Source organism: Opisthocomus hoazin, chromosome 7 (genome assembly GCF_030867145.1).
Source record: "Opisthocomus hoazin isolate bOpiHoa1 chromosome 7, bOpiHoa1.hap1, whole genome shotgun sequence".
Taxonomy (NCBI): Eukaryota; Metazoa; Chordata; class Aves; order Opisthocomiformes; family Opisthocomidae; genus Opisthocomus; species Opisthocomus hoazin.
Window position 1 is genome coordinate 33,153,304 of NC_134420.1, and position 21,195 is coordinate 33,174,498.

The following is a 21,195-nucleotide window of genomic DNA, read 5'->3' on the forward strand; positions in this document are numbered from 1 at the left end:
TGGAGAGATTTCTCTGCATTTAAAATGCTTGACCATCTAAGACAACATTGTTGTATTGTCTTCTGTTGCCTTATCACTATTTGGTGTCACCCTGTATCTGTTCCAGGGTTCTGCTATACTTCTGTGTCCTCTTTTAAAGCTACCATGAGGTCGTTATCTTTCCAACCAAGGGCTGGACCTGATGTATGTGTAGTTCTTGTAACTTCATATAACTTCATAAGCACTCAGAGCTAGTGTTACTACCTAATAGTTCCTGTATCCATTCCATTCCTCATCTTCTTCCTCGCTCTTTCCTTTTATGCTAATTGTTGAGACACCCTCCAGCTGCCCTGTGCAGATTTTGAGCTGCCATGAAAGAATGTTATCATCTCACTGAAGTTCTTCAAGTGACCTGAGGTTTTAAAATGAAATTAAGTATGTAATTTTTTTCTAATAGCACGAGGATGCTGTACCAAAGGATGAAGCAGAGGGCTTTGCCCGGAAACCAAAGCAGCGGCCAAGGCCTGAGCCACTCTTCATACCACCAAAAGCTGGCACCTTTATTGCACCACCTGTTTATTCGAACATCACTCCGTATCAGAGCCACTTACGGTCACCTGTCCGCCTGGCAGATCATCCTTCAGATAGGAACTTTGAGCTACCTCCTTACACTCCTCCGCCTATTCTTAGTCCAGTGAGAGAAGGATCTGGGCTGTATTTTAATGCTATTCTCTCCTCAAGTGGTCATTCAGTTCCACCTCCAATGACTCCTAAAAGTGCTCACAGAACTCTGCTTAGATCAAGTAAGTTCCACTTGTTCCTTCCTTTCTTGGCTATTTATGATTACGAACTGTGGAATAATAGGAGGAAGATCATGATGTTAGGAAGTGCGGTTATGTGGAACTGGGACTTCTGCGTGATAGTTTGGGGAGGAAATGCAATGTCGCTTCTATCTGGGCATGCATGTTAAGATGCATTCACAAGTAATCTGCAACACCCTCTACTGACATTCTTAGGAATGGAGAAGTCAGTTTCTCCTCTGTAATAGATTGCCATTATCTTGAACTGAGGGGACAGTAAATAGTTTTTGTTAACACATAGATGGTGACTGGAACGTAAGTTCTTGGTCATCTTAAACTCCTTTAGTGTATGGATACCTTTTTTCAGAGATGGATAGCTCTGATATATTCTTCACAAAGCTTGTAGATCTATCTCAAACGCGAAGATGAGCTGTCTGAGCAGTTCTTTCTTTTCCTTACAGATAGTTCAGAAGTTACCCCTCCTGTTCTTACGGTAGTGGGGGAAGCCACCCCTGTCAGTATTGAACCGTAAGTACCCAGTAGATTCTTAACCTGGTAGTAAATGTGCTTCTTTTCTTCCTCCTAAACCTTCAGGCTGCTCCGTGTACTGTTGTTCCTGTTGGTGACTCAAAATATAAGTTGTCTTTATTAAGAATTAATCCATACAATAAATAATATTTCTTTGGGCAAACATACCTTGTAACTCTGGTAATGTTAACGGCTTTCTATTACTGCTCATCTGTCTCTGGGCTGAAATACTGTTGGGTAGCTAAAGGTGAATCTGTCCTGTTTTGTTGTATACAAACACTTTTTTGTATGGGCTTTTTTTTGTTTTAGAGTGGGGAAATAATGCTCCTTTAGAGGAAAGCCAAAACTCAGTACGGAAAAACGTAGTTAGCTCTCCCATGGACTGGTCAGATTGCAGGGTATCCATGCGGTGTGTATGAGCTGCAGTGCAGCTGGGAACACGACTTCGTTCCTCCTGGGCTAGCTCAGTCTGAGAGCACTACAGCCAATTGCATACAGTGTGTGTGGCCTGAGCTAATAAGCCACATTAGTCTTTTTAGCTGGCTCTGTGCTGGGAAAGCTTGGACAAATGTGGGCCCAGCAGCACCAGAGAACACAGTTTGGAGATATGAAGCTGGTGTTATGAGCTTAGACTGGTGCTAGTCCTGTTAAACCTGAGCAGAGCAGCAAAAAAAGCAGAGTAGTAAATGTCTCTGCACAGCTTATGCAAACCCTCTGGGAGCGTTATCAGCTCAAGTTCAGTTCTGTAGAACTACAGCAAGGTAGTTCCAATTCATTAGTATACCTAGGCTAGTCAGCTCTTGCGAAATCTAAACATGGAGGTGCGTGGCATGGAAACACCCATATGGCAGAAAAACGCCCACGTGGCTCTGCATTGCTGACTGTGCAGTCAGGAATCTCTGCTCTGACTCTGCAGTGTGTCCTGCAGCATTTGAGATACTTAACTCAAACTCTTCCCAAATAAATACCAGGCTGCTTTTACTTTTTCTTCCAAAATGGCTTATGTTTTAAAAATTCACTGGAGCATTTGCTGTCAGCATTTTTTTCCTTGCCTTTTTTCCGTTCTGCCTTCCTGTTTGAAGCTGAGTTTTTTTTGCACTTTTGGCAGCAGGCTGTCCTGAGCAAATGTTGAAATTGGGAATGAACACAGATTATTCTTCTCACCTTTGCAAATCCCTTCCAGGCCAAGCCCATTCATAGAAATATTCATAGAAATATTCATAGAAATATTCATAGAAATATTCATAGAAATATTCATAGAAATTCATAGAAATAGAATGTTTGGTGTTTTTTAAATCTGTTTTGAAAATGGCTTAATTAGTATTTTTGTTGTTGGTTCATTTCATAGCAATCCAGGGGAACCTCTTCTTGAACAGATATTTTTTGTTTCCCCCAGGTCTTGATCTTTGACCTCTCCATCATGCAATTGTCTTTGGCTGCTGTGTCTGTTGGGTTAAATTGCTGAAGTTCATGACATAAAATTCGCTGCAGTTTTAGTCATGTGTGAAAATTTTCAAATTTCTTGCTGGAAATTTCAAAGCATAGTAACTTAGTAATGCAAGTTCATTTCCGTTTGCCAAAAGGGAGTTACATGCAAAGGCTTGTCTTGCTATCATCTTAAGTCTTACTTAACAGATGCTTATGCTGGTAGATAACTTTTAACCAAGATGAATTAACAAACTGGTGTCATTCTGTGTTGTCAGAGTAATCAGTTTGCTGCTCTGAAGCTAGTTTGTGCAGCGCTGTTGTGGTCAGTTATGGAGATGTATTTTCTGTAAAGGAAATATAGCAGGAAGCACTTTTTTTTAAGAAAAAATATGCTTAATTTGATTTGTAGTCTAGGCTCTGTCAGAAGTTGACTATAACTTGTGATTGCCCAATATTGTGTTCTTAATTGCTTGTGCTTTGCCAGACCTGCTGCTAATGCTTCTCAAAAGGTCATTTCATTGCAGAGATTTGGAATAGCAAATGTGATAATGAAGCTTAATTCCTCTATTTGTGAAGTAGTACAATAGTTAGCTGGTGTCACAGATCTTTGCGTGACTGGTTCTGTCTACCGGTTTTGCAGTGCGGTTGCTTCAAAGTCTGAAAGTCCCCCCTCAGGTAGCCAGCCTCTGGTGTAGCTGTGGTGCATCAGCTGTGAGTTGCCTTCCCAATTCACAGCCTCCGTTCTGGATGGTACCACACTTGGGTGTATACTGGGGCATCCCAGGAGCACCGTCAGTGCTCACAGGCAAGTGCTTTTGCTGTGCTGAAATCTAGGCTTCATCAGTAAAGGAATCATGAAATAATGTAGTTTGAATGGACCCCTGGAGGTCATCTGGTCCAAGCCCTTGCTCAGAGCAGGCCAAATCAGATCAGGTTACTCAAGTCAACTTGTGCAGTGGAAAATCTGCTTTTATTTAGATGTTGCATGTACAGAGTCTAATTCTTAGGCTTTTCTAGCCTAGGGATGCCGTATTCTAAGTTTAGTTTCAAGATAAAAATTAACTTCTGATAGCCCTTCAAGCCCGTCTTCTTTCCCTCCAGCTTTTCCAATGTCCTCTCTCCCTCTCACATGTGAGGCCAGAGGAATCTGTGTCTTGGGAGACAAAATCTCTGGAGTTCCCCAGTGCAGTAACAGCTTCTTGATCTGTTTCCATTGACAGCACAGTGTCAGTTGCTGTCAGTCATCCCTTTTAGGGTGGATCAGAATCTGTTACTCATTCTTACACTGTGAAACTACATGCCATAACAATAAGCGAGACTAATCACAGTGAGCAAATGAGGCCTCATTAACATCATTCTGCAGTCCATCACAGTGTGCTGAAAGAAGGACTTATCAGGGTGTTTGTTTTGCCTTTTTTTTTTTTTAAGCAAGGTCTTCTTAATTTTGCATGAAGTCTGTTGCTTTTTATTTTTGATCTGGATTGTGCTGTTTCTGTCCAAGATAATCAAGACAGGTGAAAGAAAAATTGAAAACTATAGTGTTATAGTCTTAATATAATAATATATTAGTACCTGTAATAATATATTAGTACCTGTAAAATGCTCAAAACCAAACTTTGAGGTTTTCTTGGAGTTCTTCATTCTCCATGAATGTTCCACTTTTTGTGTGCATTTGAAATTGAGTTACTTTTGAGAAGCAAATCTGGAAGCAGTTAAAACTGTGGGCATCAGAGAAGGGACATTTTCCGCTGCTTTATTTCTCCCCTGCCCATGGCCATGACGTGAGATGTGTAATGTCCCTATTGCTTTACCTTCGACAGGCATGGGAAGTAGTGTTTTGGGGAAAATGACAGATAGTATATGGCAGCTTGTCTGAAACTTTCCTGCTACATCCGTCATGCTGGATGTCATCACCTACTGGGAGGAAATTAGCATTAGTCTGTGCATGTAGCAGATTCTGCTTGTCCAAGTAGGAATCCTGTCAGTGTCGAGCCGCTCCTGAATGCGGGGATGAAGTCAGAGCAAGTGTGTATGACTCTTATCTTCTGCATCTCTTCACTTACACACACCTGTATTGTAAACCATTCCCCCAAGAGTGAGGAAGTAGATCTGGATCTGCTATAGATGCGAAGAAAATAGTTTGTAAAATCTCTTTTTATTTTCAGTTAGAAGACAGCAATTTGTTTTGAATGCAAGCTTTTCGAACTCATGACATCTCATGGTGGAGATGCTTACTGATAATATGAAAGTGATGTATTAGGCAGAAAAAAGGGAATGAAGATGTTCCTTCTTCCCCTTCCATAACAGAAAATGATATCCTCTTCCTTCCCTTTGATGCCACAGTCTTCTAGGACTTCAAAACATCTTACTGGAACATTTGCTAGTATCTCTTTGCGTTGTTGTGTGGGTTATATGTGTTGTTTCAAGGCCTTCCCACACCTTTTCCAGACTCTCGCTTTCTTAATAGACATGCACGTGTAATTTCAGAACAGCAGAAAAGTCTGGAGGCTGACATTTCTGAGATGTTTTTGTACTATTCCTTATTGTACCAGATCATGATTTTTCTCTGGTAATTGTGTTTCCCCTCATGCTGGGCGGAACCAAGCCGAGACTTGAGAACTATAGCAAACTTTGCCCTGGACAGAGAGTTGTAAGTTTTTTCTAATGAAGCAACTCCAGAGTTTAATCATCTTGTGGGCACTGCCTTATCTACTCTCTCAAAAAAGAGCTTATTTCTCCATCCTTTACTATTTCAGGAGCTACCACTGTGGTGCTAGTAGACTGGCATCTGAAAGAGGAACTTTTTCGCATTAGGCATAGATATCTGATTTCAGAAGAGAAATATTTTTGTTATATTCTAAGTGGTCTGAGCAGCAGCTGTTTTCAAATATCTTGGTTTTCTGATATCTTGGTTTTCTGAAGGGTCATTTTGCTAGCTTAGCCTGGGTGTTTCTTTTGCTCTCTCTTCTAGACCTCTGAATTGCATGCGTATTTGCTGTATTACTTAGAAAGTTGTCCTTGGACTTTACGGATATACTTCACACTAGTTTGTGTAGCTACTGCTGTCTCTCTGTGTGTTTTGCCACTGAGTAAGAGACGTAGAACAGTGACAAGGGACATCCATGCTCTCACTGCTTGCTGTGCTGTTGCTGTAGACCTCCAGACCTCTGGTAGAGCAGTCTTTCAGTGGTGGTTCTTTCCTATCTCCATGCACAAAATAGTGTTTGCTAGTACGGAGCAAATCTCTGCGTATGGTCACTTGACTTAAAGCTAGTGTAGTGCTCTGTGAATTGCATGTTGTGAAAAATCCGTCTGCTAATTCAGAATCTAGAAGTGTGAGATTGTTTCTAAAAGAACGGGATTTGTTTTTGATACTGAATGAGCAATGCAGCTTTCGTGGTTTTATATTTTTTGTTTCAATTGTTAGAAATAGTTTCTAGAAGATACTAGCTTGTGTCAGGATAATAAAGGACCAGACTTTGAGATTGATCCTGCTTTGAATGGGGAGTTGGACCAGATAGTCTCCAGAGGTCCTTTTCAACCTATATGATGCTATGATTCTGTAGTAATGGCTGGCGAAACATGAGCACTGAAAGAGGCTCACCTGTCTTAACGCATGAGGAGCAAGCTTGCTGTAAGAGAAGTCCGTGTGACAGCCTCTCAAGAAGTGATGATTATTCATAGCTAGTAATTGTTCTTGGAGCAGTTACTAGGGGATCCTAATTTAAATACAATTTCAACTGTTGTTGTTAAAGACAATGGAAACTGGTAGTGGATGTAAAACCTCTCACCTTTTAGGTCATACTTATTAATATAACCTATAACACCTGAAAGCTGTTCATGTTATATGCCAGAGCCTGCAGCATTTCATTTTCTTCATAATTAGTGCTTCTAGCAGAGATGAAGACTTTCTGGATATTGTAAAGAGGGCCTGATCATTACTTTTTACCTTTTCTGCAGGCGAATAAACGTAGGAACTCGCTTTCAAGCAGAAATCCCATCACTCCAAGACAGATCTCTGGCAGCAGTTGATGAACATAAAGCTGAGCTGGTGTGGCAGCCATGGGGTGACCTGGAAACCAACAAAGTCACCCAAGAGAATGGTAAGAACATGGGAGGCTGGCAAATAGGACTGAATTGTAATAGTTGCTTTAAGGGTAACCATGTATCTACTGTAGGCATAACTTAAAATCTCTCAGAGCTGCCAGGCAAGTGACATGTTTTGAAGATCACTCAAACAGTCTTAGGAGTAAAACTTGTTTGTCGGGTCGCATGTGGTGGTGGGGGGGAGCGGGAGGTTGATAGTATTTTTTTTTTTTTTTTAATTGAGATAACATGGGACCATTTGTTACTGCTCAGGCAAAGAGCAGCCTTTTGCTCAGTGAATCTTCCTTGTCTTTGTTAACATTTGAATGCCACATGCACTCATGTTTTCAAGAGATGTTCTAGACATAATAGTATTCTGGAAAAATCACGCTGTAGACCAAAGTCAGGATGATGAAGCAGGAGTTGTGGCAGCTAGTAGCAGACTTGGCGAGCTGTGTGCTGTTGGTGCACATGGGTTGTGGCACATGTAAATCCTGAAGGGAAGTGGGCAGGCTTGGAAGAAATCTTTTGGATGAGAGAGAAAAAGGGGTATTGTGAAATGAAAATTCACAATACAAGGGAGGGATTCAGGAAATCTCTGAGGTGAAGGGAGATGGGAAGACATTATAGGAGGGAGGAGATTTGCAAGAAACTCCATGTATGTAGTGCTGTGTGCAGAGTAATGTGGTGTGACCTTGTGGTCTAATGAATTGTTGTGTCCAAATTTACAAGGACATTCAACTTCTCAGAGAGTGTCACTTTCTGTTAATGTCTAGCCCTGCCTCAAAATAGCTAATTAATGATGTGAATCCTGTAGGAAATTCCATTTTAATCTTAACTGGTTTTTTTTTTTTTTTTTGGTGCCTCTGTGGAAATAGTGGAAAACCTGCTAGCTGCTGCCTGTTCAAGCATTTTTCCTGGGGCTGGAACCAACCAGGAGCTGGCGCTGCATTTCTTACATGAAGCCAAGGGAAGCATTCTGGTGAGTCTTCCTAGCTTTTCACCTTGATGTGGTAAAAGATGTTAATGAAGGCCAGGTAACCCGTCACTTGATGAGAGGAGAGCCTTGCAAACTACTTCCTATGCGCCTGGCTCCCACTGTTTAGTGTCCCTTGGATGTCCCTAAAGTGGATTCTGCCTGATGTGCAGTGCCCTGTTTACTTATTGTCCTGCACATTTTCCACCTTCGACATGTTTGGCTTTTTAGCAAACAGACTGACAGTCCACCAGGGCGAGTGAGCTGACTGCTAAATGAATCTTAACTGTCATCTTCTTGGGAAGGTGACTGTGTTGGAAGGAAAAAGAAAAGGCTAGGACTGAAGCTGAGACATAAAGTGCAGTGTCTTGCTCCTCTTACTTTTGACAGATCCATTTAACTTTGCTGTGCATGTCTCTAGAACAGCTGTGCTGCTAATTTTATATCAGTATTGTAGACATGATACACTTTCATAAATCCTCTTTAACGCCCCTGGGAGGTAATACCAAAGAGCAGAGCATAGTGTACGGCAGAGGGTTGTCATCCCTTTATAGTTCTCTGATTGATTTAACCTGGCATAAATCAGCCGTGTGCTCAGGAGTATCCCACACTTTTGCCTGGCTGCTTGTTTCCCATCCCCTGTACTGCGCCAGTGCTGACGCTTGTGAAACTATATTTGCCTGCATTGGAGAAGAGAACAAGTAAAAAGTAATTTGTGTGTGTTAAGTTTCTGATAGATAAGTTCCCAGAAGCAGCCCACTGTTGTGAATGCTGCTGCTGGCATTAGGTAGGAGCAGGGCTGCCTCTGGCAGCAGGAGCTCGCTGTTCAGGTGGTTTTAACTACTAGTGGAAGCACGGCTCCATTCTCTCCTTCCTGCTAACTTTGAAAGCACTTCCAGTTTAAATGGAAAGGAAAAAGCAGCTTGAGAGGCTGTTTTTTATGTGGAATCTTTCAGTCACAGGACTGCTTTGTTTTATTTTGAAATATTGCTTAGTTAAGTGAGATAAGATCAAAATGACACGAATGTTTGACAGACATCATTTAGGGCAGCATTTTTGGACCAGAGTATATCTCTGAGGCCTTCAGTAAATGAGAGGAAACAGCTGCATGGTCTCTGCCTATGCAGTTAACTCTCCCAGTACTGTGGTGGTTGCGCTGGAACATGTCAGTTCGCAGAGACATGAAGAGGTGCTGAGAGCTTACCCCTTGCCTGTGGCACCCAAGACTCAGTGGATAGTCAGGAATGTGGTTCTAAAGTTGTCCCAAATGTTAAACTGTGCTATGGTTCTCTTCAGTTAGCTTGCCAGAAAGCAGGGGGTTAACAGTTGCCTGATCTTTTGTTTTAAATAGCCCAAACATTAATTTAATTTTTTTTGTGTGTGTGTTTATCTTAGGGAGCTTTGACCAAACTGCTACTGAAGAGGCCAGTACGGTCGCCTACCCACCCTTTGGCAGATTATCACTACACAGGTTTGTTAACCAGAATAACTTTGCACTGCCTGTCTGTCATAAAGGAGTTTTTCAATCCTTTTCTGGTCTTTTGGGGAAGAACTCTGTAACATTACAATGAGATTACAAGACCCCTCCTCTCTCTGATAAATCAAATGATGCCTTGCCAGGAATTTTGCCTGTGCAAACTATGACACTTACAATGTAAGAAACACTGCATCTCTCAGAACATGTGCGTGTGTGTATTTGCATATGTGTGTGTTCTGGTTTCCTTTATGGGGAAAAGGGAATGTGATCCCTTACGGTAAGCCACAGAGAATGCAGAAAGATAGCTAGTATGTACAAGAAAGACTTGGTAACCTCAGAACTGCAGACTCCTTGGCATGAATTTCCAGGGTGGAGTTAAGAGGGGGTTTTGTGGAAAGAGTTTTCAAGCTTGCTGAAGAAAGCTCAGCCAACTATTGATGCCTGTCAGTGTTTCTGCAAAATTTAAATGCTGTAAACTGCCTTTGTAGTCCTGTACCTAATTAGAAAATAGTCAGCCTTATGACACTAACTGCAGTGATCTAAAGCGACCCTACCCACCTGAGAGACTTGATCTGAGGTGGTAGAGAGACATCTAATAGCTGGCCACAAAGTGTAGAAATTCACATTTCTTCACTGTTACACACTCCTATGATAGTGGTTGAGAAATATTACTTGAGTAATACCTATAAGGCAGGAGGAGATTCCAAAATGTGTTTATTATTAGAGGCAAGGGTGCTAGGTAGGAGTATTTGAGATGTGTTACATGTTCAAGTACAAGTGGATTCCCTGCACTGCTATTTCCCTTGCATGAAATCTCATGACTGGGCCACCACAAAATGTGTCTATTTCACTTTGCTGTTTTGTTGGAAGACATCTTAGTTCATCTAATTGATTGTTTTTTGCAAGCTGAACTGAATTAACCTGTGGTAATAAGTACTAGATCTCCCACCAAGGAAGGAAGCGATGAGAGGAGGGCTGAAGTGGAGCGGTATGGGAGGGGTTAACAGCACCATTGCATGTGTGTATTGGTCTTATTTAAGGTGAACATGAAGAAAAAGTACATAGAAGAGTAAACATTTGAAATTGCAAGGGCTTCAGTTGCAACTGTTTTTTTTCCTGCAGGATCAGACAAGTGGCAAGTTGCTGAAAAAAAACTTTTCAACAAAGGCATTGCAATCTACAAGAAGGACTTTTTCTTAGTCCAAAAGCTTGTAAGTTACCTTTTTTAATGACAGCAATGATGTATTGTTACGTGTTTGCTGAGCATTCAATACAGGGAGTTCGATCTTGATTTTTCTGAAACCTCGGTATTAAGCATTAAGTCCTACACTCAGAAGATTTCAGAGAAATTTTATCATCCAGCACAGCATAAAATCTCGCTGGATAGCTAGAACAATAGTGTTCCATTTTGCTGCTGTTGTTTGCCTAACCCTTGTACTTACTGCATTACTTCCATTAGTGCACACTGAAGATACCGCTTCTGCAGGGCGTATTTATAGAGTGCTGGTAATGTTCCAGTACGGCTTAAATGGCTCGCTCATAAAACTAAATAGAAACACATCCTTGTTACTGATGGAAAGGACCAAAGAAGGACATGTGAAGGATGCATCATTTAGGATTTCTCTTTCCAGTTTTCTGTGGCGGTGATATAAAAACAATCACTCCCATCTATTTTCATGAGGTGTGACACTTCAGTGGGGGGGAAATCAGTGAAGGAGAGTGCAAAACCAGGAGCTGCATACGTATTTCCTGAATAAATTCCCAAAAGGCATTTAAGTTGCAAAAGCCCAGAAGCTAAGAATATATTCCAGACTTCCAGAAAACTCACTGATGGAGACTATGTAGGTGGTCACAGGTCTGTACTGATAATTGTCTACCAGCATATGTGTATGAAATGCATGTGGCCAAAATGGGACAGGGCTGGAAACCTTCCTTTCCATTTTTGGATCGGTATTCTGGTCTGGTCTTCTCTGAAGTGCTGCTGGAAAATAAAGCTCCCCCATAAAACTGAAAGGCTGCTCTCAAGTCTGACAGCTGAGTTGGAACATTTTGGAGGCTAAGAGGTGCATTAAGCTCATACAGTGCCAGGTTCTGTCACCTTTACATTGACCAGGTTTTCTTTGGAAAGTTGGTCCTGTAGTTCGCAGTGAATAACAGTGGCAAGAGGGGATGTGCTGTGGGATGGGGCATACAGGGGAATATGACACAGAAAAGAAGGCTTTAACAGCAGTTGCGGTGGAGTGGAGACCACTGAGGAAAGAAAAATACAAAGTAGATTTATTACACCTTTAGTAATTATTTATAAACCTTAAAATCATGTAATCCATTGGACTTTTATGTTTTTTTAAACACCAGATAAAAACCAAAACAGTGGCTCAGTGTGTGGAATTCTACTACACATACAAAAAACAGGTGAAAATTGGTCGGAATGGGACCTTAATCTTTGGGGACATTGATGTTGCTAATGAGAAATCTGTGAAAGATGAAGCTGAAGTTGACATCAAGGTAATTTCCTAAATTTATCTTTCCTATTTTGGGCTGTGGCGTGAAGTTGTATTTTGTGTGTTGTCTCATTTGGTGGTAGAATTAAGAGCAGAAACAATCCAACAAGTGTGGAGGAGTCCAGATTCACAAACTTGTGTCCTGTGTCAGATGATGACATTCACTTACAGACACCAAAATTAACAGTTCCTTTATCTTCTGGTGAAGAGTTCCCATAGGTTTGCACGTGTTCTTCCTCCCAGAAGGGACATTTACAGTGAAGAACAGGGTCATGAGGAGGAGGAGGAGGAAGAGGAGGAAGAAGAGGAGGCAGAGGAAGGGCTGGATAACAGAAGGAAGAGCACAGTTCCTCTCAAAGATGAACAGACACTACAAGATGGTGTAATGGTAAGTGCTGCATTGTGCATGCTGTGCTTTCTGTGCCACCTTCACTCTGCAACTAGTGTAGGGAATACCAGGTGGACGGTTCCTGATGCAAAAAGTTTCCACCTCTAACTCCCAGAGCAAGAGACTGGGCTGAGGTAGCTTGAAGTGTTACTAGCAACCAGACTGTGCTGTGGTGGGAGAACTGGGGATGAGTAAAGGGGGAAAAAGCCCCAGTGTAATTCTTTGTGGTTGGTGTGTACATAGGACCATGGTGAAAAACGCCCTGAAAATATCCTGAAGACTTTCACATTAAATCAAACCTTGGTCTGGAGTAAATGAAGCACAGGAGCTCAGCCATTGTTTTCCTTCTGATGGCGGGTTTAAATTTCAGTTTGCCTTAATGGTTCCCCTCTCTCCAAAGGCCGATGATGCCAATATGAGGAGTCAAGAGGCAACTGTTACAGGCAGAATTGGAAGGAAGCCAAGGGACACAACGATGAAGCCTCAAAAGCCTATTGCTGCTCCAGTGCAGAGGAGAAGGCGGAAACAGAAGATAAAATCAGAAGCTAGCAGTAAAACTCAGAACACAGAAAACACATTTCCATGTAAAAAATGTGGCAGGTAAGAGCAACTCGGCTTCCAGCAGTAGTCACAGAACTGCAGTAGGGCATCTCCTGTGGAAGCTTCTTCTCAAGTGAGCTTTCATTCTGTCTATTTAGGACAGAGGCACTGGCAGTAATTTTAATGACTTATTGCCCCAGTAATGCTCACAGATTAGGGATTTTTACATATATTCATATTAAGATACTACTTGGGTAATTACCTGTTGCTGACTGTTTTTCTTCAAATGGAATGAGACACCACGTGCATTTCAGCTCTGTGCAGTATTTGGTGTTAAGCTGCACTTTCAAACAGCTGCTGCATTGCCCTTCTGTAATGTCTACATTTTTGTTACGAGTAATTTCTATATATTTGTTAGATCACATATTAAGAACATGTTATAGACTGACTTGTTATGAACAGTGGTGTAGCAATACAAGACAGTACCATTGTTACAGCAGCAGACACTAGGCCGGTGGGTACACAGTTCATCTGGTTAAACTTGCACCCATCTTTTGTGTTTGTAAAATATGTTTGTGTTTCCTCACACAGTTCTAGTATTTTTTTTTTGTAGGTTTGTTGCCAACAGATTCATAAATACCAAGAAAATTCAGTTCCCTACAACAATTGTTTAATCTTAACAACAGGGAGTCCTGTAATACCAGCAGTTATCCCTTTATTTTAAAAAGGCACCATTTAAAAAAGTCTAGGGGATGGCAAGAAAATGCCGTCTCCATCTAAGTTACATCGGCGGGGGTGTTGATGGGTTCCTGCTGTGGCTGGGACTTGGCTGGCCCTGCCAAGGTGCCCTGTCTCTGTGCCCTCGGGCAGGATGTGGCGTGGGAAGGGGCAGCTCCGTGAGACCTCAGGCTGTTGGGATTTGGTCCTGGCCACTGACAGAGAAGCAGGCAAGGATTCTCGGTGTCGAAACTTGTCTGTGACACTTGGTGCCAAATCCAAATAGTCAGTGGTGAAAGATGGAGGGATGGATCATGGAAGTGCAGAGGTAGGAGGAAAAAGCTCAAGTGTTTCTAGCTGTGTGGACAAGGGCCAACGACATTTGGCCCTTGTTCACCTCCATGTTTATTGTATTTTTGCAGCATTGGGGGAATGCCTAAAAACCAGGGCCCTGTTGTGTTAGCAGCATGCGCATATTTCAGATACCAGCGCTGCCCCTTTGAATTTAGAAAATTAAGAGCTGCATGAGAGATATGAGGAAAAGGCCGTTTTAAGAAACGAAGTGAGTGAGGTGGTGAGGTTTGAGGGTGCTCGGGATCTCCTGCTAGCACTCTGCTGAGTGCAGGCACGTGTGGAGTCAGAAGTGGTGTTTGCTGCAGGTGCTGTATGGCAGTGCCAGCGCGAGTTCCTCTGCCAAAGCTCACACACTTGAGGCTGGAGCAGCAGAAGCTCTTTCAGAGAATGAAGGAAGGAGGCTGTAGGAGAGACCGATACTAACGTACGTGTGTGCTTCCTCAGGGTGTTCTACAAGGTGAAGAGCCGCAGCGCTCACATGAAAAGCCACGCGGAGCAGGAGAAGAAGGCGGCCGCACTGAAGCAGCAAGAGAGAGAGGCGGCAGCGGCGGCGGCGGCAGCAGCCCACAGCCAGGCCCGGCAGGAAGAGAGCAGTGAGAGTGGGAGCAGCAGCAGTGGGAGCAGCAGCGGGAGCTCGGATGAAGATGGAGAAATATAGCAGCAGACCAGAAATGGATGGAGTAGCAAGGCTGGACCCAACCTTCCTCTTGGTGGTCTCGTTTTTTGCTTGCACTTTTCTTACCCAAACCATCAGGTCTCGGTTTCAGTGCTGCCGTTGCCTCATGCCACATGTTCCACTTCTCCTTGCCAGTACTGACCAAGCCGGAATGATGGATAAAAAGATTTGTTTCAACTTGGATTTTTTTTTTCTAAACAAATAAGATTCCTATTCTATTTATAATGATACCTGAGGTACATAATAGAACAATGTCACCTGCAGTGGAAGTAAGTTCTCTCTCAGGTCAGTCAGACCTTTCTTTTTGTGCTTGTTGGGAATCATGAGAACATGACTCTTGGAGACCAGAACAAGAAAATGATGCTTTTCTCTGAGCTAACTGTATCCAGTTACGGTGACACTGGTGATTTCTAGATGTTTCCTTTCTCAGCAAGTTCTCCTTCCTGTTATGCTTTCCTGCCTTTCTTTTTGAGCATTTATTCAGGCAGCCAGCAAGTTTGGTGGAAAGATGTTGTGCACTTTTGGCCTCTGCTTCACAAAAAAGAAAAGTGGGATGAGCAAGACACTCTTCTTCCTTTTGAGAGGAAGTTTTATTTTTTTCAAAAGGAAGCCTGAGGTGGTTTCTTTTATGCCATTAAGAATGCAACAGTGGATATGAAAATATCCTGTGGGATTAGAGTAGCCACAGGCCTTGTGGGTTGTCTCATCTTGGAAAACAAAATAGTCTGCCTTTGATTAACTTAATGGAAAGTAGTCTGGGCTTCACAAGTGCAATTTGAAATGAAAACTGCTGGTTTTGACTTTGCATAAATGGGAGCAAGTTTGTTTAGTGAAAATGAACGAAGGCCTTCTCATGCACTGGATTGTGTGCACCTCGGAGGTGGGAGGAATGGGCTCTCATCTCCAGCAGTCTCCTTAAATCCCTCTGTGAACGGCTTTTACTTCTCAACACATCCATTTCTTTCTTGTGGCAGCCCTCATTTATTCCTTGAAATTGCCGTCATCAGGAGTTTCGGTGGTGGGGCCCTGGTTTCCCAAATGCTTGCTGTCAGACAGTATGTCTGTGCAGGAGGAGCTTGTCACTGATTCCCACACTGGTGGCTGGGCAGCCCTGCCTGCGGGGTTGTCCTGCTGTGAGCCTTGCTCTTGGCCGAAAGGCTGACTCTTCCTTCAGAATGGACTCATGCCAATAGCCCAAAAAGTCCAGCCACCAAAAGCCTGCTGGGGAAAGAGAGTTAAGAAGAAGTCAAGTGGTCCAGGTGACGTAGATGTTAGATTTGCACGGGATTGTTCTGTACATCTTTATAGCCCACATTTACCATCATTTTGTGAAGGTGTGAAGAATCAGGATGTAATTCCTCGTGCTTCATGGCTGGTCGGTCTCAGCCACGTACTCCGGCTGCCCAGCTCCCTCCCTCCAGCCAGTGCTCAAAGCAGTGTGGATCTCCTGGGCGCTGGCACTGCCCCAGCTCTCGTGCGCGCTGCTCCGGCGGTGCGGCACCGGAGTAGCCAATCGTTCCGGCATTCCCAAGCAGGGATCCTAGCGAGGTTGCTGTACGTGAACTACAGAGCGTTCCTCTTTTTTAAATCTTGACCCTTCGAGCTGCTAGATAAGTTCCAGGTTAACTATGAGAAGTGGCTCTAACTCCAGCGTGCCGTCTGGCCATCTTTTCCTGCCGCGTGGTTTTCATGCAACCATGATCGCTTCACTCTCTGAAGTCTGGGAGGCTGTGTATTGTACCGTTTGCTTTGACATACGTATGCTTTTGGATAGAATCCTTTTTCCTAATAGCAGAAACAGTTACTACTCTTTTAAAATAAGTAGGAGTATGGTTAAGGACTGCACTTTTTTCAGTGTTGACACTTTTGCCTTTAAGTGTTCAATTTTCTGCCAAGGTTGTGTTTTTCATTCCTAACAAAACTAGGTTTCCTCTCAGCATTTGGATGACTGTTCCATGTCCCTACATGCATGGGTCTTGGTGACTAAGCAAGCTGTGGAAGCAGATGGCATGTCACAAACTGTTAAAATCATTCAAAAACTACAAAGAACTAAAAGCTTCTGATCTTTAAGAAGAAGCTTAAGTGAATCAGTCTTCCTGTGAAGAGTTTCAATGTTGATTGTTATCTTTTTTCTTTTCTAAATTGGAGAAAATATTTGTCTGCCATTATCCTAGGGCCCTTAGAGAGAACAGCAGCTTTACCACGCTGTGCCAGGACGGACAGCAGGCGAAGCAGCTGGACCTCGTGGTCCCCTTGTAGTACTGGGATGAATTCCAGTAAAAGGCAGTGATGCATTTAAAGTTCTGAAGTATGTTTCTGGGAAGTTGCCAACAGTTTCCAGATCTTGAGAAATGCAGGGCAAGAGTTCAGAAACAAGCAGGACTTGTGAGTATATTTAAAGAGGATTTAAAGTAATGTAGATATTGTTACACTGTTGTAATGAATGTATTTGCCTGGAATACCAGTGTCACAGCAGCAGAACAGTGTGCGGGTACTTAGCAAAGACTGGGAAGGCCTAGAAAACCATAACAAAGAAATGGAGATGGAACTGGCACACATTGAGAAACATGGCAAAAATGAAGATTCTTTTTTTCTTTTCTTTTTTTTTAGATTGGAGAGGAGATCTGATTAAACTTGAGAACTAAAATAAGGTTAATCAAACTGTCTTAGGAAAATGCTTTTACTGTCCTTGCTAAAACAGTGCAAAATCAATCGCTATGTAATCCCGTAGGAAAAAAACTGTTCACACTGGGGGAAAACAAAGTTCTGTCTAGCTCCAGGTCTTGTTTCTGACAGGGATGAGGAGCAGATGCTTAGGAAAAGGCAAGGGACAGTATGGACTAGCACATGTAGTTCCAGCTAGAAAATAGAATGCTAAACCAGAACAACTTGCGTGCGTTCACCAGTAAGGCAAATCTGTAGAGAGGTTTGGGCTGGAATGTACTGTTCTCCTTATGGGCAGAAAATCAGGACATTTCTCTGCCTTTTGCTCTTCTGCTCTGTGTATCACCTGCATTTACTCCAGTATTTTTAGTGCCTGGAAGTATGCCTGGGTGATAATGGGCAAATGTTTAGTCGTGGCCCTCAGGAGTTTTCAAGCTTGAAGTAGTTCTAGATATGGCGTAGCAAATTGCGGTGACAAACAACTGATCAGATGAAATGAAATACAAAGATTTAGGGAGCAAATAATGAGATTGCTTTAAGTTCCAATCTAATCTTCTTTCAGATGTGATGATGCTTGAATGCAAACATTATTATAGTAGTCTTCCAAAGACCAGGTCTTTTGCTGATTCTCCCTGTTTTAGGAAATTGATGTAATTTTTCCTCTCATTGAGGTCCTGATAAGAACAAATCAGTGATTTTCTTTAGTTGCACAAAAACGATGTGTCTATTACACACTGATTCCGGTACTGGTTGTTTCTCTCCCACCCTGTTGCAGTAGAAGTAGAACAGGAAGATGCGATACAGTGAGGTCTGTCACTGGAAGAAAATCAGAAAAGGGATTTTTCTGAGGATAACCTCCAACAGCTGTGGGTTAGCATGGCGACCAAAATCAGGTAAATGTTCCAAGGAAGTGGCATCAAATGGGAATGTTTCTGAGCGTGTTTTACATACTGCTAGTAGCCACCAGAAGACCTCTCTTCTGTCATGGTAATAAGTAAAAATGCTCCTCTCAGTGTCTTCTTTAAAAACAAGCAAGCAAAACCAAACCTGCTGCCCCCTTGCTTACAGGAGGAGTTTGGAATTGATCCTACATCTGAATTAGATCCTGCCTACTAGAAAAAGTTGGCAGAGAATTGTTTTTTAAAAAACAAAACCAAACAACCAACCCCCAATTGCTGTGGACAAAAGCATTTGAACTGCATTTGTCCGACATGGAATAAATTCTGTTACTCTTCATAGCAGGGGAAGAAATCGCTTGAGTGGCTTTTCACTGCAGCACAGTGTTAATTTAAGGCTGTGTTGTTCCAATAAGGTGTTTCTGGTGTTTGGTTTTTTTTTAAATCTTGTTTGTGTTCTGTTGATTTGTCTGTTTTAAAACCCTGTGCTCATTATTTTCTGTTGTTGAAAGGCCTATTTACTGATCCCCATTTAGCATAAGGGTTTGCTGTTAATTTAGAAAAAAGGCAGTATATGCTCAGTCACTGAGTTTGAACAATGCGTCTCTTTGCTTTAGCTGTCTTTTCCATGAGAACAAACATCAGATTTATAGACTGCAATTCTGTAAACGTGTACAAAGAGATTTGCCTTTTACAGTGTGAGATCAGGCTTCAGGTGGTCACCTAGCCCAGACTCGGGTGGCTGCATTTCAAGGCCATCGCTGTCTGAGTCTGGATGCCAGCTTTGGGCATTGCAGAGGTGGAGCAGCAGATCGCCTGTTGCCCTGATGGCGTACGCCTGCCTGTGCTGTCGGCCCTTTACAGACCCACTGAGTCTTCCGGGTTGGTGACCTGCATGGGATAGCATCTCCGCTTTGTGAGACCGTGTGTGTATATAGTTACTAGATATATGCATGCACTTTTGATGCATAGCTGATATCACTGCAGGCATTTTGCACTCCAGCTGCAAGAACAACAACTCTGCATTTTCACTTACTTGATGTTTCTCCGTTTACGGATACAGATAATGGTATCTGAGAGAGCTCAACTCTGTAAGTTGAAGGCCTACAGAATTTCAGTCGGCTGTGCAGGACCTTGGCGTTTTGCTGGCTAGCACCAGGTAGGAATGTAGCTGTTTAAAGGCCAGGCAAACACAGAAGTTCTAAAGCTTAAAGGTAACTCATGTATTAATCCCATACATACAGACATGTAATGTGAAGTCCAGATTAGCTAAAAATAGCCTCTGATTTATCAAACTGAGGCTTTTGGTCATTTGTATCATTGCAACAAGCTTAGATTTAAAATCAGCATTCAAAAAAAGTGTTTCCTGAACTACAAAGAGTGTTCTCACTCTCAGCAATTACACACTTCTTAATTCTTTTTAGGCAGCTGACTAGAAAGTTCCTGTATATACACAGCCTACTTTAAAAGAAGTGGGAGTAGGGAGGACTACAGCCATAGAAGTCTTGTCTGCTTTCATACAACGGCACTTTTAGTCCCATGATTACCTCTGCCAGAAACCTTACTCTAAACCACATTTTCCCCCACAAACTTTCTCCCTGTCCTATCTTCTGATGTACATCGGAAAGTTCATAAAGCTTTAAAGAGGCAGAGCAGCAGCATCTACAAATCATGTTTGGGTTTTGTGGGGGTGAGGCTCTATGTGCGCTTGTCACGTGGGTTCAGCTGCTTGACTCGCCCTCATTCTCTCCTGTGTCGAATGTTGGGAAGAGACAAACTTTGAATCCCCAGCTGTCTACGGATTTTTCTTTCCAAGACTAGGATTCCACTGACAGCTGAGCCTGAAAAAAACCTTAACTTCTCCAGATTAGAAGACAACATATATTTTTATAGAAATGTAATTGTATATTTTAAAAACTAATTTCCCGCCGCTTCTCCACATGTGTTTTTTCCCCTCGTAGTTCAGATTTGATATAAACTTTTTTGTGTTCATTCTTTTTATGTTCTGTTTATAAATTTGTAGTCAAAGCTTTGGTGTACTGTACAGGAGCAGTCAGCCTTTGTAATTACTGTATAAATGCTTTATAATAAAGTATATTACTTTGACAAGTGAGCAGACACTTCCTTTTGTGTGTTTGCTGCCTAGGGCACCTTTTAAAAGACTGTTACATGTTTAAAATGTACATATATAAATATATTTGCCTGTTGCTGTACAGTTGTGATAGACTGGGACGGAATTTATTTTTTGTGTGCTTTTTTATAAAATATTAATACACTAAAGGAAATCTTGCTGATGTGATTGTAATGTACTATGTAACTTATTTACTTAATATCCTCTATATATAATCTAAAAAACCTTTTATTAAATGAGGTTTAAAAATAGTTTCATAGCTGAGTGTTTGGATGGTTTGAGGGAGCAGCTGGGGCGTGCGGGGTGACCGTGACTGACGCCTTCATGTGAAGGAAGGGGGGACGAGTCCTTTCACCTACTCTACTCTCTAGTCGTACCCACCTCTGTACTTTCCATAGAAATCCTCGAGGCTGTTTCTTAATGTAAACTTCTCCCCGGACACCAGCCTGCGACGTGTTTTATGTCTTAAGTCCAAGAAAATAGCTGGCAAATGCAGCTCCAGCTGCTCTGCAGAAGCGTTGATGGCGCGTGTGTCCCACTCCAAGCCGAGGGCCTTCCCAGAATGCCAGTAACACCCTTGACAGCGTGTCAGAAACTCATGGGGAGTAGCTCCAGGTCCCCTTCTGTGCTGTAAATGAGGGCAGCTGGGTTCTGACACTACCTGAAACAACGGCAGAGACAGCGGGCAGAGCAGAGGCAGCGTGGAGTAACTTAGTACTTCTTGAAGTAGCAAGGCCTATATCAAACCTGAATTCCTGGCTGGCTGTGGCTGGGACAGAAAGTAGAGACTGATGTAAATGTCCAGAACTGCTGGAAAGAGAGTCCACCTTTCCCTGCTGTTCAGTAGTTGAATCTGCTGGTAGTAGAAACAATCACTCCAGTTGTAAATCATATTGCATCATATTTCCAATGGTAGAGTTTAAAAAACCTTTTAGTAAATACTGTCTTAAAGGTACTTGTCTGGTACCTGAACCTAAGGGCGTTTTTGAACATATTTTGATACACAGCGCTAATCTTGTTCCCTCTGGCAATAGACGGATCTCTTGCTGTGGAT

The 21,195-nt window shown here is 42.4% G+C and overlaps 1 protein-coding gene across 3 annotated transcripts in view; it reads left to right on the forward strand.

The window, feature by feature from the left end:
- MIDEAS (mitotic deacetylase associated SANT domain protein) overlaps window positions 1–20,343 on the forward strand; it is a 61,010-nt gene extending 40,667 nt beyond the window's left edge. For all 3 annotated transcript variants that reach the window (XM_075425703.1, XM_075425702.1, XM_075425700.1), the window contains 10 exons: window positions 437–782; window positions 1,241–1,307; window positions 6,696–6,838; window positions 7,700–7,803; window positions 9,193–9,268; window positions 10,397–10,485; window positions 11,630–11,779; window positions 11,984–12,163; window positions 12,564–12,763; window positions 14,219–20,343. In XM_075425703.1, the coding sequence (XP_075281818.1) occupies window positions 437–782; window positions 1,241–1,307; window positions 6,696–6,838; window positions 7,700–7,803; window positions 9,193–9,268; window positions 10,397–10,485; window positions 11,630–11,779; window positions 11,984–12,163; window positions 12,564–12,763; window positions 14,219–14,432 (1,569 nt within the window). In that variant the 3' untranslated portion in view covers window positions 14,433–20,343. The remainder of the gene's footprint in view (window positions 1–436; window positions 783–1,240; window positions 1,308–6,695; window positions 6,839–7,699; window positions 7,804–9,192; window positions 9,269–10,396; window positions 10,486–11,629; window positions 11,780–11,983; window positions 12,164–12,563; window positions 12,764–14,218) is intronic.
- The last annotated feature ends 852 nt before the right edge of the window (window positions 20,344–21,195 follow it).